Here is an 18969-nt window from a genome sequence, read left to right as displayed (position 1 = left end):
CCAATTAGCTTATACAGTATTATTTTAATTTGTACATAGGAAAAATGGAATTTTTATTCTCAATCTTAATTATTTCTGGAATATGACAAGCATGTTTAAGAAAAGAAGAAAATTATATACTCTGATCAATTGACAAATGATCGCTGTGTGAACTCGCTTTGTCATTACATCTTTCATATTGTAGGATAGGATCTATCTATATGCTGAACTGTCATAGGTATTTTCAATGACGTAGGACTGCCATATTTTTTTCTATATGGGGCCTGCTAGGGGGTCAACCAAATTGTTGGGGGTTTGGAGGTGGCCATGCAAGATGTTTTGTGATAAACGAATGGTGCGCATAATAAACAATTAAACCAATATTATAGCGGGACGCGTCGTTTCGGCAGATATGCTCGAATCGTTTGAGCAAACGGTCCGGATTGGCAAAGAAAAAGCCTTTCACTCAAAACATCTTTCTCACATGCGATAGGAATTTTACGTCACAAAAATTTTGATCGGGGATGAGAGTGTAGTGCCGTGGCGAGGTTATATCAGAAATTGGGACAATGGCCCTTTAAAATTTATCTACGTTTCATTTTATAATTATTAATATTTAAACGAGAAGTATTTGTATAGTCCTACTATACAATACTGATTTCTTCGAACGATACGAGTTGTCTTGGTGATTTTGTTGAATTCGTTGATCGCGAATGCGGTGCCCTACCCCGCTGCACTATTTTTGTCTGTACATTTTATTTACACGTATTTCTCTTGTTGCGTGTTTTCTTCGCCAAATATTTTGGCTATCTTTATAGCAGTTACGTAATTTCCGACGTGAGTAATTCCGGCACGATGGCCGATGATGAATTAAATGAAACTCGATTGTTTTACACGTAGTGGCGTGTGGACATATATACCACGCTAAGTTAAAGGGAATTGATTTTTGACATTCTTTGCATAAGAGTAAAAGAAGCTCAAAGCGTGCTGGTATATATCAATAACATGAACGGGAAACGATCACTGCACGGTTGTAAACAAAATTAATGTTTAAACAGTGAAAGTGATCCTATTTAGATATGTCTATTGGAAATTATCTTCTTAAGGTAAATTATTAGTATACAATTATACTTGTTGTAGATATTGTTTGTATTTATATTCTTTTAATTGGTCTTTTAAATATTTGTAAAAATGTAGTATAACAAAAAATTTTTTTAATTGTTTAAGATATTTTTAGTTGCATCTTTCATATTTATAAATAAAACATTTGACAAATTATGAATCCATATCCATATTTGGTTGAATGAAATAAAGAGAGATTAAATTAATAAAAAGCAAGTGTGTTATGTACAGAGTTATTGAAAATGATTGACATGACAATATTTTAAATATTTAATTCATTATCTTTAATGGAAGTATAAAATATATGGTATAATTATAGGTCTATATTAAATTTTATACATAAAAAATAATAATATTAAATGTTTTAGGATAGTCATCACATCATAATGTGGTGGTTTAAAATACTATTGAACAATATTATTAAGAATGACAGAAATAGTATCCAAGGATTTTGGTAAGGGGCAACCTTTTCGCAAAAGAGACATGTCAGATTCGTCGCAGCACCAATATAATCAACCTCCTCCTGATATTATGCCAAAGGGACTTGCAATCAATGGTATATTCCCAAATATATAACAGCTTTTTGTAACAAAATATGTGTCATTAAACACATTATTATATTATAATATTATTATTACTAAATAATTATTATTTTCATAGGCATAGGAGGAAGGTTGCGCCAATTAGAATCTCTTTTTATTGATGGTCCTGTACAAGGGGAAGGAAGAATAGGCCACACATTTTCTATTGAGACACTTATTGATATTTTACTTGTCTTATATGATGAATGTTGTAATTCTTCCTTACGACGTGAAAAGACTGTCTCAGATTTTATTGAATTTGGTATATTATATATACATAACATATGTGTATTTTTAAAAATTTATAATTTCATATTAAAAAAATTTATATATTTTTTTATAGTAAAACCAGTGGCTACTTGCATTAAGAGTTTGCAATTGGCACGGGAGGATTTTGAAATAGTAAAAGTTATTGGTAGAGGTGCATTTGGTGAAGTATGTGTTGTAAGAATGCGTGGTTCAGACAAAGTATTTGCAATGAAAATTTTGAACAAATGGGAAATGTTGAAGCGTGCAGAAACTGCATACTTTAGAGAAGAGAGAGATGTACTGGTGTATGGTGATCGTAGATGGATCACAAATCTTCATTATGCCTTTCAAGATGACAATAATTTGGTAATTCTTCTAAACATTAATAACAATTAGAAGCATTTATGAACATAAAAATATCTTATGTGTTTTAAATAATAATGTGTAGTACTTGGTCATGGATTATTACTGTGGTGGAGACCTGTTAACACTGTTGAGCAAATTTGAAGATCGCCTTCCAGAAGATATGGCACGTTTTTACATAGCTGAAATGGTTTTGGCTATTGGGTCCATACATGACTTACGTTATGTGCACCGTGATATTAAACCTGATAATGTTTTGTTAGATGCAAATGGTCATATTAGATTAGCAGATTTTGGATCTTGTTTACGATTGTTTGAGGATGGCACTGCACAAAGTAATGTTGCTGTTGGCACACCAGACTATATTTCACCAGAAATCTTAAGGGTAAAATTATATTTCCATATTATTTTATATATAATTATTATTTTTATAATTTATAAATTATGTAATATTAATTTGTATTTTACTAATTTATGATATTTACTACTCATCAATGTTAAAAAGAATGCATTGAATTTCATATAGGCAATGGAAGATGGTCAAGGACAATATGGACCTGAATGTGATTGGTGGTCTTTAGGAGTATGCATGTATGAAATGTTATATGGAGAAACACCATTTTATGCAGAATCTCTAGTCGAAACTTATGGGAAAATTATGAACCATAAGGTTATTAAATAATTTGAATTATACTTATAAAAGTTCTTACAATGATGTTATAATAATTATTATACATATATATTATACACATTAATGTGTGTATTTTACTTAATTTCAGAATTGCTTTGACTTCCCAGCAGATGACATGTATGAAGTTTCTGAAGAAGCTAAGGATTTAATGAGGAAATTAATATGTAGTTCAGAATTTAGACTAGGTCAAAATGGAATTGATGATTTTAAGGTATTAACATGTAATGTGTTAACTTAAAAATTATAATATGTGGTTATAATTAGAAAATTAAATTTAATATAATTAATTGTAATTATATAACACAGAAACATCCATGGTTTGAAGGAGTAAACTGGGAAACTCTTAGAGACAGTACTGCACCTTACATTCCTGAAGTTTCTTCACCAACAGATACATCAAACTTTGATGTTGATGATACAGATGTTCGCAGTTCTGATGCTGTTCCACCAGCAGCAAATTCTGCGTTTTCTGCACTTCATTTACCGTTTGTTGGCTTTACTTTTACTCAAGGAAGGTAAGTAGCATCTTTTACTTCTTTATGTTCCTAAAAAGAAGTATACTTAATATGGTTTTGTATTTATAAATTACAGTTGCATATCTGATCTGGGTTGTTTGTCTGCTATAACTCAAAAGGATAAACGTGTGCAAATACTGGAGGAAGAAAATGCACAACTGACACAAGCACTTGAAGATTTAAAAAAACAAATTAGTATGAGTCATTCTTCCCCAGGAATATCACCAGATTCTAATAATGCAACAAGAAAACTTCAGGATGAAATAAATACACTTACTAAACGCAACTGTGGTATAAATATATATCTCTAAATATGTACTACTGTAAAAAATATATGAATACTTAATCATGTTATTATTTCATAATATTTCTTTATAATTTTCTAGAATTAGAATCACAGTTAAAATCCATGGAGGTCCCTCGTGAATTACGCAACTTAGATAACGGTGATATGACAAAATTACGGGAATTAGAAAAATTAGTACGCTCTCTTCGATCAGAAAAGGAAGAAGCTATTAAAGATAAGTTAGATGTCCAGGAGAAGCTTAAACTTCAAGATAAAGAATTAAAAGATGCATTAACACAACGTAAACTAGCAATGGCTGAATATACCGAAGTTACAGACAAATTATCAGAATTAAGACAACAGAAACAAAAATTGTCTAGACAAGTCAGAGATAAAGAAGAAGAATTGGAGGTTGTAATGCAAAAGGTTGACAGCTTACGACACGACATTAGAAAAGCGGAAAAGTTACGTAGAGAATTAGAGAATCGAGTGGAGGAGGCAATGGCTGAAACGAGTAAAGAAAGAAAATTAAGAGAACGTAGCGAAGAATATTGTAAGCAAATGCAGGAAGAAACAGAGAAAATTAGGCAAAGGTCTATGGGAAATGATGCAAGTGCAAATCATGCATTAGCGACACAAGAAATTAATAGGTTAAAAGCAGAAGTGGAAAAACTCGAAGTTCAATATAATGAAAATTTGAACCAACAACAAGGTAGGTTCAATCTTGAAATTCGTAGTCTCCAAGAACAATTGCATGAAGCTGAAACAAGGAGAGATTTATTGGAAAGGGAAGTCCAGTTAACGAAAGAAAAATTAGATAATGCAAGATTAGAAAATATCACTGATAGTGAGGAGACTATAAATGAATTAAACAGACGTCATGAAAGAGAAAAAATTATGCTAGTCGAAGAAAACAAAAAACTTATGTTAGAACTTAACACTCTTACCGATAGTGTTAATAGAATACAAGGTGAAAGACGACAATTAGAAGAAGAATATGAGGAACTAAGAAACAAGAAGGAAGCTATTGCACAATGGGAAGCTCAGATTACCGAAATTATTCAGTGGGTGTCCGACGAGAAAGATGCTAGAGGATACTTACAGGTCTGTCCTACCTATATTTTTTTTTATTAATGATGATCATTAGTATTATAGTATGATATGTATCTCAAGAACTGTTTAATTTTGTGCTTAATAAATTTCAGGCGTTAGCAACAAAAATGACAGAAGAATTAGAATTTTTAAAACATTCTGGCGGTGTAGGTGGTGTAGGAAGTGGTTCTACAATGGCAGATAAAAATTGGCGAAATCGTAGATCACAAAAGCTTGACAAAATGGAGCTTTTGAACCTACAAAGTTCTTTACAAAGTGAAATACAAGCTAAGCAGGCAATATCTGAAGAACTTACAAAGACGCGTTCAGATTTAATTGCTGCTCAAAAGTAATTAATTTAAATATATTATAAATAAAATAAATTTTAATGACGAAAATATTTTTATTTCTCTAAATGTCACTGATATAATTTAATAATGGTAAATCATTGTGTATCTACAGGGAATTAAGAGATTTCAGACAACGATTCGATACACTCACGCACGAGATAAAACGTAAAGAAATGCAAATAAAAGAGTTGCAAGCGAGGCTTGACACAGGCGATGGCTGTAAGTACATTTCATATAGCACTGTTACAAAAAGAAATTTCGTAAAAATTTTATTGTTACGTTTTTATAAAAATTCTGTACGAACTATTATTATACAAACTGCTGCGATACATGCTGTGTATGTAATTTGTAAATCTTTTAATCTCTCTCGTACATTGTTTAGGCGGTGAATATATCTGTTCGGTGTTTTGTTCTACATATTCTGTAAAATATTCTGTATTATTTTAATATGTTGTGGCACGGAGTATATGATTTATATATACAATTCGTAATAAATAGAATAGAATGTTCATCATAAATAGATACAAAATATTATTTATTAGATATATAATACCGTATGTGATTTAAATATTGTGTGATACAAGAAATTTTTATATATGAATTCTTATATAAATATGCTAGATTGTTTTTCTTAATTTTAAATTTGCATGCATCTAGCAAAAGGTCAACAGAATCAAGAAATTGTTATATGAAATATATAGCAGGAATCATATATAGCATTCATACTTCTCAATATAAATTCTTAAGATTTGCTTATTAACTCTTATTTTTGTCTCTCTTATCTAATAAAATATATATATTAATTAACATAAATAATAAAAGTTTGTTGTGAAGATGCATGAATGGTGTACATGATTCTTTGCACTTGCATATTTATATTATTACATAGTATATTACTTTTATATTATAACTAAAATTACAAGTCATTATAGTCAGAAGTATGATTTAACAATCTCTTTAGTTTTTGTAGTAAAATATAGAATTTCTAAGAGGTTTAACTATATGTGAATACCATCTATTTCTTGTAGTTTGCATTAGTTTAATTAATGGCTTGATATTATATTGGTATGAGTCAGTGTGTGGTTATTTTTTTCTTTTCTTAATTTTTTTTATAAATGTGAATAGTAAGAGTTGGTGTGTGTTTCTAGACTGATATTTAAATGTATTTTAAGACAGTTACAAATATGAAAGTGCAATTCATTATATATATATATATATATATATATATATATATATATATATATATATATATATATATATATATATATATATATATATATATATATATATGTAATAATATCATTTTATGGTCATATATATATATATTATAATTGATCATATTGATCGTATAAATATTTTAATAATATTATAAAAAATGCACGTATTTTTAAAATATGTTATAATTCATAGGTATTTGGCACAAATGAAAATTGAATATATGTGTATCAGAATAATTCAGTTGTTGTCTTGAAAAAACATAAGGCACTTAATTTTTAAAATATGATGTTTTCTGACATTGTTAGGTTGACCTTAATATTTTAACAAAATGTTTTGTCTGTATTATATGTAATATATTTAACTATTTCACTATAATACTTCACTTAGGTAATATACTAAGTATAAAAGTTATTGCCAATACTTACTTTACCAATAATAGAGATCGTTACTATTTGGATACCTATCCAGCATAGTAATTCGGTTCTCCGGTACGGTATGCGATTCTGATTTCTAGACTACAAAGTGCCTCTGTTTATTGGCGTAACGAGCTGTGTCTGGGGCCTCTTGTTGCTCATCTTCAAACTGTATTTGTGACAGCTGCCCTATCCAGCAAAACGTCAAGAAAATCTCCAAACATCGTTAGCACCAAACCCCAACGCATCATCGTACATCAGCCGTCGTCACCCCTACCAGTAATGCGTGCTTCCCGCGTCACGACATGTCGCTTATTAACTAGATTCGTTCCCGTCAACACATTCATCAGTCAGAATGCCGTCGCCATCGTATCGCCACCCGGTAAATGAAGTGGCAACAAAACGCGATTTTGATTGACTAGTCAGTTGGGATGCTAATTACAGAACACAGTGCTATGTTTTTTATGAATATAATGGTATGAAACATTAAATGTTTTTCTTTAAAAGGGAACGTCAAATGTCAAATGTATCAGATTGTTCTTATTTAAAGCATAGCTCTATGTTAACTTTAATTTCAATTACTGTGAAAATCAGTTATGTGTTTCTTGTATGTTGGAAATAATCATCCCCCAATTAAGGATAGTGTCAGTAGCTTTTCATCGTTTTAGGTGATGGTTGTCCTTTTTTAATTGTTGTAGCTGATAATCACTCAGTTTTGTAATTAAATGATTAACAGGTATGTTGTGTCTGAATGTTTTCGCCTTTAGATTGTTTGAACTGATTGACTTTTTAGTACATCTTATTACATGCTTGCTATTTCTGCTGGTAAACAGTCAACCTTTACCTGCATAATAACGATTACTATTTTAACAGAGTTTGTGTGGTGCAAATTGCAGTGCAGTGATTATATTAAAATGTTCAAAAGAAGATGTTATGAAATTTACATTGATTTATGTATCTACTTGTAGAAAGAAAAACATAATTCTTTACTTTTACATTCTTTATATATTAATAGAATATAGATAAAAGTATTACAGATATCTTTTTTCTTTATTAGTTTAACATTATTAAAAACAATTTCAACTTCCTATAATCAAAAAAAAGATGTTACCATTTTTTATCCTATTAATTTAAAATTTTTTTTGTATTTCAGTTTTAGAACGTCCTACATCTCAAATGTCATATTTGGAACATTTCTTGAAAGAAACTGCAAGCAGTACACGTCACGGAAGTGCAGATAGCGTAGAAGCCGATATCGAAGATAATCGAGCGCCAAGTATCTCCAGCAGTAAAAGCAACTTATCTGAACTCAGTATTGTGAGTATTATTTTCTAAGTTTAATATAACATTAAGTGTTTACACATTAAAATTCGATATATATTAAATTTTAGGATCCCACATCTCCGTTATCTCATGAACTTCTCAATAAATCATCAACATCTCATGGACAAACCAATCTTCAACCAAAACCAAAATCTCACCAATTCTTAGTAAGAACATTTTCAGCACCTACAAAATGTAATCATTGCACTTCACTGATGGTAGGTTTAACCAGGCAAGGAGTTGTATGTGAAGTTTGTGGCTTTGCATGTCATATGCCCTGTTGTGATAAAGTTCCATCAATGTGTCCTGTGCCACATGATCAAAGTAAGTTATCTTTAGGAAATCATATTTAGTGCAATTTATTTTGAAAATATAATTCTTTAATATGGCATGATAATAAATACTTTTTCCAGCAAAACGACCACTAGGTATTGATCCTACACGAGGAATAGGTACAGCTTACGAAGGATATGTTAAAGTGCCAAAAATGGGTGGAGTGAAAAAGGGCTGGGTTCGTCAATTTGTGGTGGTTTGCGACTTCAAATTATTTCTTTATGATATTTCACCAGATCGTAATGCATTACCATCTGTTTACGTGTCTCAAGTCTTGGACATGCGGGACGAAGAATTCAGCGTTAGTTCTGTTCGAGATTCGGATGTTATACATGCTACAAAGAAAGATATTCCATGTATATTTAGGGTAATGCTTAAAGTCTTTTGTTGTATTTTTATTATACATTCCTTCAGGATTTATTTTTATCTCATGTTTATTTAGATAACGACATCTCTACTAGAACCACCTGGTTTAAGAAATCACACGTTAATGCTTGCAGACACTGAAAGTGAAAAAACAAAGTGGGTAGTTGCTTTAAGTGAATTACATAGAATATTAAAGAAAAACAATCTTCCTAATACAACGGTAAATACAGTATATCGATGTATATATTAATAAGATATCGTTCGATCTCATTCATTTTTATTTATGCTCTTCTTTTTACGTTACAGATCTTTAGAGCAAAAGAATTACTAGATAATACATTGGCGCTCATTAAAAATGTGATGTCAGGAGCAATTATTGATCCAGATCGTCTAGTCATTGGCACAGAAGAAGGTCTCTTCTGTTTAGATTTAGATCGTAGCGGTATGTTCTATCCTATATATATATGTGTGTGTGTGTACAAAATCATTTTATGACTAATTTGTATTACATATTTAGAAATTGCAAGAGTAGGAGAAGGCAAAAAAATATATTTACTGGAATATGTAACAGAAGAACAATTAATAGTAGTTTTAAGTGGAAAACAACGTCATGTACGGCTGGTCCCAGTACGTGCATTGGATGGAGACGAAGTTGAATGGATTAAAGTTGCAGAAACTAAAGGATGTATAACTTTAACGACCGGGATAGTCCGTCGCAGTCCACTAACTTATTGTTTGTGTGTTGCCATAAAGAAGCAGGTAAGACATGTTATTGTATAATATCGGATCATTAATGTAATAGATATTTCCTATATTTAATGTCATTTTTCTGTTTTAATTTAGAATGCATCACAAGTCATTATTTATGAAATTACGCGTACGAAAACACGTCATAAACGTATACGTGAACTGATGTTATCATGTCATGCACAAACTTTGCAAGTTCTTTCTGAAGGCCGCTTCTGTGTCGGATATCCTTCCGGATTTTCTATCTACAGCATCTTAGGAGACCATCACCCTATTTGTAAATATATAAATCCGACCTCAAGTAAATTCAGAATTAATTTGAAACCTATAAATCTCTTATTTTTATGTTTTAGCATTGGTCCATTCTGAGAATACGCTCTTAGGTTTTCTTACATACAGTGCTGTGGATGCTTTACGTTGTATCGAATTGCCACGTGGTGAATTCTTATTAGTCTTCCATACATTAGCAGTTTATGTTGACAGCCAAGGCAGAAAGAGTAGAGATCGTGAAATTATGTATCCTGCTGTTCCTACAGCAGTTAGTGAGTATTATTCTTAAAGCATGTTATTCATAAAGCATTAAATATGGAACATGTTAAAACGAAATATAATTATAATCTCGTATTACATATTACAAATGTAACAAATATTACATGTACAAATATAACAAATGTACATATATTGCATATAACAATTATAACTTTATGTCACAGGTTACTGTGAAGGCTACTTGCTAGTTTATAGCGAGACTCACATTGATGTGTTTGACTGTACAACTGGAGATTGGTTACAAACACTTAATGTGAAGCGAGCACGACCACTGAATACTTCAGGTTCTTTAACGTCCTGTGTCATTAACGATATGCCACATGTTATTTTTCTGAGCAATTTACATCAACGTTAGTATACTTCATATAACAACAATCATAACTATAAAGTGATTAGATATAATATACAATATTCGATTTAATATAATAGGAGAACTACTTAATTTAACACCACTAGATGCAAGTGGTAGACAAATGACAAAACCGCGAAGGAGATTTTCATTAAGAGAAGGAAATAGAGCTGTTCGTCCTACTGATAGACGTTCCAAAATGATATCTGCTCCGACGAATTTTAATCATATCAGTCATATGGGTCCGGGTAATGGAATACAGGTAAGTTATTTTGAGTTTCCTTTTTTTTTTGTTAATATATATATTTTTTGATATACATCTATTTTATAAATGTCTTATATTTTATATTAGATTCAACGATTGTTAGACCTGCCTACTACACTTGAAACAGCTGATCAACAACATAGCGGTCATCACAGTAGCTCTCATCTTCATAGCAGCCAACAAAGAGTAAGAATATAATACATCTTTATGTATTTCTAAAAATATCAAATGTCTACTTACATTTTTTTTTCTTAGTTGTATAGTCCTGCAATTCAAGCATCAAGTAAACCAGCGCCACTACCGCCTAGGCATCCACCTTCTGATACCCGACGTCTTAGTTCTCATATATCTAGAAATTCCGGATATTCACCGCATAACGGTATTTATATGCTCAATCGTATTGTATTTTATTCTGTTACATAATTTTATTTGAGATATCTTACATCACATATAAAATCTTTTCTTAGGTTCAACATCATCACGCAGAGGACCGGCACCACCACGACCAACTGCTACTCCACCTTCGTTACCCCGTACTCCTGTGGACCAAGTTGATTCGGAATCTGTGCATCTACGATCGCATACTCCACTTTCTCTTGGTAGCATCGCATCTTTACACGACAAGGTATTACTTTTTTTCTTATTAAAAATATTAACCAAATATAAAGATGATATAGATAGAGAACATTCAACGTGTTCTAAAAAGTTTAGAGAAATCATACTTTTAATAAATACATACAATTTTTCATTAATGTAGGAACACACCTCTGGTGGAAGTCCTAGACATTCAATAGCTTCAAACAACAGTTCAAATCCATCGACGCCACCAAGTCCCGCTCATGATCATGGTTCATCTTCATATGATTCATAAAAATTAATTTAACACTTCTCATAACATTAATAACTTACTGTAATCGCGTCTACTACCTGAATAATAGGATTACAGTATCTATGATAACATTTTTACATAAAATGATATCCGTATTTGATTTTTAGCTGGAAAGTTATCGTATTTATTTCTTTCTTTTTTCAATTTTGTGCAATACATTTTTCTAACCTTGTGCATTATGTTAATTGTATTACAAACGTCTAACAAAAGGCATAATACTCGTATATACAAATGAATTAAGAAGTTGCATGTTTTAGTTATTTAATTCAATAATCAATACAAAGATTTCATAAATATATTAACATTGATTTTGGTATCATGTTGCAATAACTTTCTGGTTTTCAAGAACTTATAACATGTTATATATTTAACAAGGGAATTTACAGTTTATGTAATGATAAATTGTAAATAATTTATGTTCGGAAATCAATGAATCAGCTTTACGATGCCATATATTACCAAAGTAGGTATCGTTTTAATTTCCTCTTTTTTTTCGGAATTTTAATACGAATACTTTGCATAATTTTAATTTTTGATCATCGTAATGAACTACCTTAAGTTAATAAAAATTGAAATCTCAGTCAAATTATCTAGCAATAAAAAATTAATCTAATTAATCTATCGTACCTACCTTTTGAATCTAGGTATAAATAATAGTTTCAAGTAAATTATATACTTAGTCATTCTTAGTGACAAATGAATTCAGTGGAAGTGAATCGATCTGATGCCTTATGACTAAATATTTTCTATTGCGTCATAATGCAGTAAGGTGCATCATTTTATTCAGCATGTGAATAGTAGAAATAATCGTGCAATGTATCTAAAGCTCCTGCTAATAAATAGCTATTAAGCAAGGCGGCTATATACTTTTACATGATATATGAGTATTATATTTGTGACAGTAAAAGAGTGTTGAATATTGATTTGTCCTTACTGCGACAAAAACTGATTTCTCGTTTATAAATGTACTGCTTTCTCTATAATTAAGGCTATAAATATCATTGTGGAAACTCTTTTTTTTTAATGCATATACATATTTAAAATTTGTCAGTCAAATATTAACAAGTGCAATGCATAATGACTGAGAATAGAATCGAAACGAAAACGGAACGACGATGATTAAGTATCGTTTATTTCAAACCATGAAATTCTGAAATCCTTATTTATATTTGCAACAATTTGAAGAAAGTGTTAAGAAAGATTACACTACAGGATTACGCAACATCTTTAGTACTTTTATATTAAAAAATTTAAAAACCATTAAATTCACAAAAAAAAGAATAATGAATTATTATGAAATTTTGAAAAAAGTATTACTTGATGATTAATTAGTTACATTTAGTTCTTTTTATAGTTGTAAGACTAGAACAAAACAAATGAAATTACAACAAAGATGAGAACAAGATAACAAGTTTTATATGTTTTAATGTATAAAATATATACATTTTTCATGTACATTTATAAAAATTTGCTAACTATACTAAAAGAGGAGAAAAAAGAGTTGGTAGAACAAAATAATTATCTCAGGATTCTATACCAGTAGTTAAAATATGAAATAACATTTAACGGTCAAGAATCCCGAGTTGCTCCATTCTTACTCAAGAATTATGGATTGAAGATGTTTTATCTTCATATCCCTAAACACGGCATACAGTAAAACAAATAACTACAGTATGGATTCAATTCTTGCATACACAAAAATAAAGTGCATGTAAAAAAATAATGCTGAATCATGCATTTAAATTTACATATATTTATAATGAATTTTAATGAAAAAAGTTTAAAAAAGTATCGAAAAGTTTATGAAATATTGAAAATGTTACAGTAAAATATTGATACGCTACATTCCGAGCAATTCTTTTTTATTTTCATAAAACAATGACAAATATACATGAAAATCGAAGTTCCAACTCTTTAAAAAGATCATCGTTGATGGATATAAAGTTAGCATAATAACTATAACATGCGTATAATACCAAAAAAAAGAAACTTGAAACGACTTTATCACATTTGTGTAATGGTAAGACATGAAAATATAATTATAAAAGAAATATATATCGACTGCAATAGGTTTGACATTCTTATATTAAAAATATAGAAGAAACCGTTAATAGAAGAAAAAAGTGTTAATGTTATCAGACAAAGAATGTAATAGTACAGATATTGCTGTCCATACCAGAATAAAATAAAGTTTAAAAATGAATTCTAGAACTATTCTAGAAATGTCATCGTATGTTTATAAATTGTAGCAATGTACGTGTTATTGTACTTACCAACGAAATTCAATGATTTGTCTATTATCCGCAATTGTTACTTAAGGGTTCTAAAATCAAAGATATATCTGTTTGTCTTATGTTGCCTTGTATCTAAACCGAGTTTGTTTATAAATAGAACATACGAAGAAATAGTCACTTTGTATAGCATTGATTTTATATTTTTGTAAATAATTCAATTTCTAAATAAGGTTCCAATTTCAATTTGATTTTAGACCCTTCGAATCTTTCATTTTCCTTCTTTTTTTTAGTCTGCACATATATGACACTGAAATTTTGAGTACGTCGTTTTATAACATGTAAAAACTGTGCTATAATTATGCTTTTTTTTTACGCATAATCAAAATGTACGACTGGCATTCTGCACGAAAATAGAATGATTATATGTATGCATATACAGATTTGTATGATTCAATAGTTTACTTTTTTACGAGTTGTTAGAATATTTTATGTAACAATTAATAATGATTTATGTATCCCATTGGTTTAGTACCAGTGCATGTAATGACCTGATTATTAATCTTTTTTTTTAGCAACTTAGTTTAGCGTATTCTATACTATGAATTTATTTATAACTAATATGTGCATTATATTTACGATATTTATTAAAAGCAATTGCAAGCAATTATTTGCATTTTGAATAATGAATTGTATCTCATTGTATATTATTTAAAGTGTGTCATTATAGTAAGAAGTACTTACATTATGGTAAAAAGAAAACCAAATTCTTATGTTTGTAAGATTTCCTCACAAACATTTTTTTTGTAGATTTCATAGTATTTATAATTTTTGTTTTACATTTTGTTTCATACAAAATCTATGATAAAAGATGAATATATTTCCTTTCTCTTAAATTCATTCTTCACTGAAATAATAATAACTTAATTTTTTTGTAATAAAGAATTATATTAGTAAACTTGATGTATGAGTACAATATAATTAATGATTAAAACTGGTCTTAATTTTAGGTATTATCATAATTAACAAAACAAAATAATAATTATTAGAATATTTATTTTTTAAAATGAAATCATTAACAGTAAGACAAAGGTCCCTACTGAAACAATAAACTAAATATCATTATAAAAAAGACCATTTAAAAAGATACGTAAGCTTTTGTACTTATATTGTATATTGTGCTTTATATGCTTCATTATTTTAGTATTCTATATCGCATAAGTAATTCATTTTATAACTCTGTATCAATACAATTATCAGTGAGGAATATAAAACATAACATGTTTTGGTCTATAAAATATTTATGATGACTAATTATTTTTAATACCTTTTTTTTGAAAATATAATACATATATGTGTATGAAGAAGACATTCTTTTTTAAACATATGTCGTACAGAGACGCACGAATTTAAATTTGGTAATTTCGTGTAAATTAGTATATTAAATAATTTTATTAATCCAAATTAATTTTAAATCTAACTTCAAAAAAAGCTTTCTATAATATAATTATATAAATAAAGAGTAATTAATATTTTTGTTGACTATTATATTAGATGTAATTGTTATATATCCGAAATTTTTCTATAAATAATTCATTGAAAGATATTCATATGTTAACATTAAATATAATAATTTTATGATTGATAACATCTATGAATTTTATGCAACATGTCACTTCCTAATATTAGTCATTAAAACAGAATTAACAAAACATTGAATTGGCACTAATTGTTACTTGTTTTTTGTGTTACATTTTACAAATATATTTAACAGAATTTTTTTGTATTTATATCATATTCGAATAACTTTATGAATTTTTCATTTTTTTCAACATATAACATTATAAACTTGGTGTCAACAACAGTTTTAGCAACATTAGTAATGATTTGTATGTCATGAATGTTTAAAAAGAATTCATTAGATTTTGGATCTAGCAAATGCTTCCAAAATCACAACATTATATTAATTCTATTGTTCTATATTGCGCAAAATTCAAAATTACCTTTGTGGAATGTGATATCCATATAGTGAAAAACTGTTGACTCAAAATTTGAATTATAAAATTATAAATATGTTCCTTATAAAAGTATTTGCACAAAACATATTTTCATTAAATCATAGATGAAAAGTAAGTTATTCTTAATTTATTTATTTTATATGAATGTTAATATATATATATATATTATATTATATATATTATATATGTATATTACATTCATTCTTCATTTAAATTTCCTAACAATATTAATGGCAGCTGTACAGAGAGGTGTCGCATGTATACATAACATAAATAATTATAATATCCAAGTAAACCAGGTTATTGAATGTTTAGAAAAACATCACTAGATAATTCTAAAATATAATTTGAACGAATTGTATGTTTTACAAATATTAATTTTGAAATGCGATTTGAAATGACAGATATTACATGTATAAAATCTAATTCACAAAAAATTTCTTAAAAAATTAATGTGATTAACTAATAAATGAATACGTTCCAGTCTCTTTATGCCTTTGTTTTATAAGTAATTATCTATTAAGTGTATACCTATTAAATTTCGATTGTGTGATACAACAAAGAACACACGCGACATTGTATACTGCCGTCCAGAATTTAAAAGACGACATGTTGCAAGAAAGGCATTTTTTCAGTATTATTAAATCACCACTGGAATTCTAGAGTACAATATGAAATTTGTACCTCATCTTGACGGTTTTGTTTCTCGGATTCCACGGTCTTGGCGATATAGTTACTGTCACGATAAACTTCCTTTGCGCATAAACTCTCTAAATGGTGTAACTCCTATGACATTTTAAATCTCTTCGTTTTAAAAAATTGGCCAAATGTTACAAGGAAGTATCAGAAGACGTACTTTCAGAGGATGTACTTTCATGGCTGACTTGATTCAGAGAATGTTGAAGTGCATCGGGCGTTAACCATTCCTTTGGTAGACAACGTTGAAGGAATGGTACACAAGAACTGAAATATGCAAGGCGATTTACCCAACCTGGTATTTCTTGACCACACAAAATCTACAATTTAGAATAAAAATATAATATTAGCATTGTATTAATTAATAAGTGATTATATACTATTTTTATATACATACAAGTGTAAGTTGACTACTAAAATGATTACAATTTTTATTCATTAAATGGTAACGATCACCCCTAAAATCTTTTCCTAATTCAGTAACGATCCTAGTTACATCTTCTTCTGTGAAATCTGTATATCCAATGTGTACTGATTGCCTACGATGATGAAAAATAAACATACTCTTCTTTAGAAATAATATCAACATATCCTTACTAAAATATCTGTACCTATATCTAAATTGCTCCCCTAATTCTTCAGCAACTCTCGGTGTGATTTCAAAAATTCCAGAAATTGGTTTAGAATGACCTCCATATGCATATTCTGCAAATTGATTGAAATAATTCAGCTAATTTTAATAGATTCAGATGGAATTAAAAGAAATATATATATATATAAAACATTATGTAAATATACCTGTTCCATATATTTCAACTCCAGAATGAAATACACCCAATCCAATTGGAGTAGTATATTCGTTTATCCAATACTGAAACACGAAATGTATTTATTACAAATGTGCATCAATAAAAATTAAAAAGATATTTTAAAAAGAAACTTAAAAGGACCTTACCATATCATAAACATTAAGAATTATTGGCTCTCTAGCCATTTTTGGTATTAATTCTTCGTTATCCTGTGGATAACCCAGACAACTAGGAAAAGATAGATTGCAGCTAAGACCTGACGAAAACATCATAGAGATACCTATACTTGAAGAGATGAACAGCAGCACTACCTATGTTCCAACGCACCTAATAAGCAAATACATTTGCTATATACTGGATCTACACTAAGCACATAACCAAAAATTACTACAAAATTTAAAAAAGAATGATGAAATAGGAAACATCTTATTTATAATTTTCAAGTAAGTATCTGTGGTTAATTTTATATCAAATCACCTAAATGATTCATATGGGGTTACACAAATAAAAAACAAAAATGTAATAAAATACATATTATTGTCACATAAATATTATTTATTAACTACATAATAATCAGTAACTTCATGCTTTTCTATGTAAAATTATATTATACTTTGCAAAATACATAGCAACAAATATGTTTTTCTAATAACAATATTGCAACTTATAGAATCAAAATGATAAAATCACCAATATTATGTTACTTAATCTATCATAAATGCTAAACAATAACAATACCAAAGTCAAAATATAAACAAATGATATTTTGAATTAGATTTATAATTTACTACTCTGTTATTGTATTAATAAAGTTGTAGGATGCAGAATGTTCAAAGATAATCAGCAAATTTATTAGTAATATTGTCTGACAATGAGTAAGGAACTAAGAATGGATATACTTCACAATAGAAGAAAAAAAGTGTATTGTGAATCATCAAGTCAAAGGTTTTGTTAAATGATATTTTTAAATAAATTGTATTACCTAAAAAAGTCGAGATTTTAGCACTATCACATTTCTTTATAATTTGTCACAGAATAGTTCAGTACATGTTAATCTCCAAATTTTCTTGAAAGAATTGTTGATGTTAAATATTGCAGAAAGACATTGTACAAAATTGCAAGTAAGTATACTCGCAATAAATTACCGATCTTCTTGAAATGTCAATAACAGTTATTAAGTTCTTATGAAAATTTAATAACATAGATTTAATAACTGAAATTCGTAAAAATTACGTGCAAATAGCATACATTATGTCAATAAGAAGTCTCTCCTCACTTGAAGTGTGCTAAATTATCAACAAAATCCTTCTTGAAATTTGTAATTATGTATCTTAACTATTCATTACGTATTTTTAATCACAAACTTAATTAAATGCACATAACAAACATTAACATTAAAGATATTTTAAAGGAATTTAGACAAATTGTTTATAATTAGAAACGAATGGCATTTGTCTAGGGATATCGAATAATTGTCTCTAGTCTAGATGAATATCAAAAGTTGAATAATTACTAAAGAATTTTTTTTTCGAAAG

At 28.8% G+C, this 18969-nt stretch overlaps 2 protein-coding genes across 10 annotated transcripts; one reads left to right on the top strand and one right to left on the bottom strand.

Annotated features, from left to right (window-relative positions):
* Nucleotides 1–74: 74 nt before the first annotated feature.
* LOC126868512 (serine/threonine-protein kinase Genghis Khan) lies at nucleotides 75–14578 on the top strand. Of its 4 annotated transcripts, none has more exons than XM_050624025.1 (27): nucleotides 75–1085; nucleotides 1470–1657; nucleotides 1762–1944; nucleotides 2026–2297; nucleotides 2380–2679; nucleotides 2821–2964; nucleotides 3074–3196; nucleotides 3292–3500; nucleotides 3577–3791; nucleotides 3887–4890; nucleotides 4992–5227; nucleotides 5341–5447; nucleotides 7044–7241; nucleotides 8013–8176; nucleotides 8251–8506; nucleotides 8596–8882; nucleotides 8958–9101; nucleotides 9188–9323; nucleotides 9399–9640; nucleotides 9725–9905; nucleotides 9982–10170; nucleotides 10342–10527; nucleotides 10607–10788; nucleotides 10879–10977; nucleotides 11047–11170; nucleotides 11259–11416; nucleotides 11549–14578. In XM_050624025.1, the coding sequence occupies exons 2-27, from the start codon at nucleotides 1528–1530 to the stop codon at nucleotides 11660–11662; spliced, it is 5583 nt and encodes a 1860-aa protein (XP_050479982.1). In that variant the 5' UTR covers nucleotides 75–1085; nucleotides 1470–1527; the 3' UTR covers nucleotides 11663–14578. The 4 variants fall into 4 exon arrangements, with proteins under 4 accessions (XP_050479982.1, XP_050479979.1, XP_050479981.1 ...); XM_050624022.1 differs by lacking the exon at nucleotides 7044–7241 and having other exon boundaries at nucleotides 79–334; nucleotides 798–1085; XM_050624024.1 differs by lacking the exon at nucleotides 7044–7241 and having other exon boundaries at nucleotides 79–334.
* A 369-nt stretch (nucleotides 14579–14947) lies between these two features.
* On the bottom strand, nucleotides 14948–18913 carry LOC126868527 (deubiquitinase DESI2). 6 transcript variants are annotated; one of them, XM_050624076.1, is made up of 8 exons: nucleotides 18683–18913; nucleotides 18417–18439; nucleotides 17581–17761; nucleotides 17424–17496; nucleotides 17237–17330; nucleotides 17023–17164; nucleotides 16786–16945; nucleotides 14948–16715 (listed from the first exon to the last, which is right to left on the bottom strand). In XM_050624076.1, the coding sequence occupies exons 3-8, from the start codon at nucleotides 17704–17706 to the stop codon at nucleotides 16669–16671; spliced, it is 642 nt and encodes a 213-aa protein (XP_050480033.1). In that variant the 5' UTR covers nucleotides 17707–17761; nucleotides 18417–18439; nucleotides 18683–18913; the 3' UTR covers nucleotides 14948–16668. The 6 variants fall into 6 exon arrangements, with proteins under 6 accessions (XP_050480033.1, XP_050480036.1, XP_050480032.1 ...); XM_050624079.1 differs by having other exon boundaries at nucleotides 17581–17690; nucleotides 18417–18913; XM_050624075.1 differs by lacking the exon at nucleotides 18417–18439.
* Nucleotides 18914–18969: the final 56 nt, after the last annotated feature.

This window comes from Bombus huntii, chromosome 8, assembly GCF_024542735.1.
Source record: "Bombus huntii isolate Logan2020A chromosome 8, iyBomHunt1.1, whole genome shotgun sequence".
Classification (NCBI taxonomy): domain Eukaryota; kingdom Metazoa; phylum Arthropoda; class Insecta; order Hymenoptera; family Apidae; genus Bombus; species Bombus huntii.
This window is presented reverse-complemented; position numbering and strand designations above follow the sequence as displayed.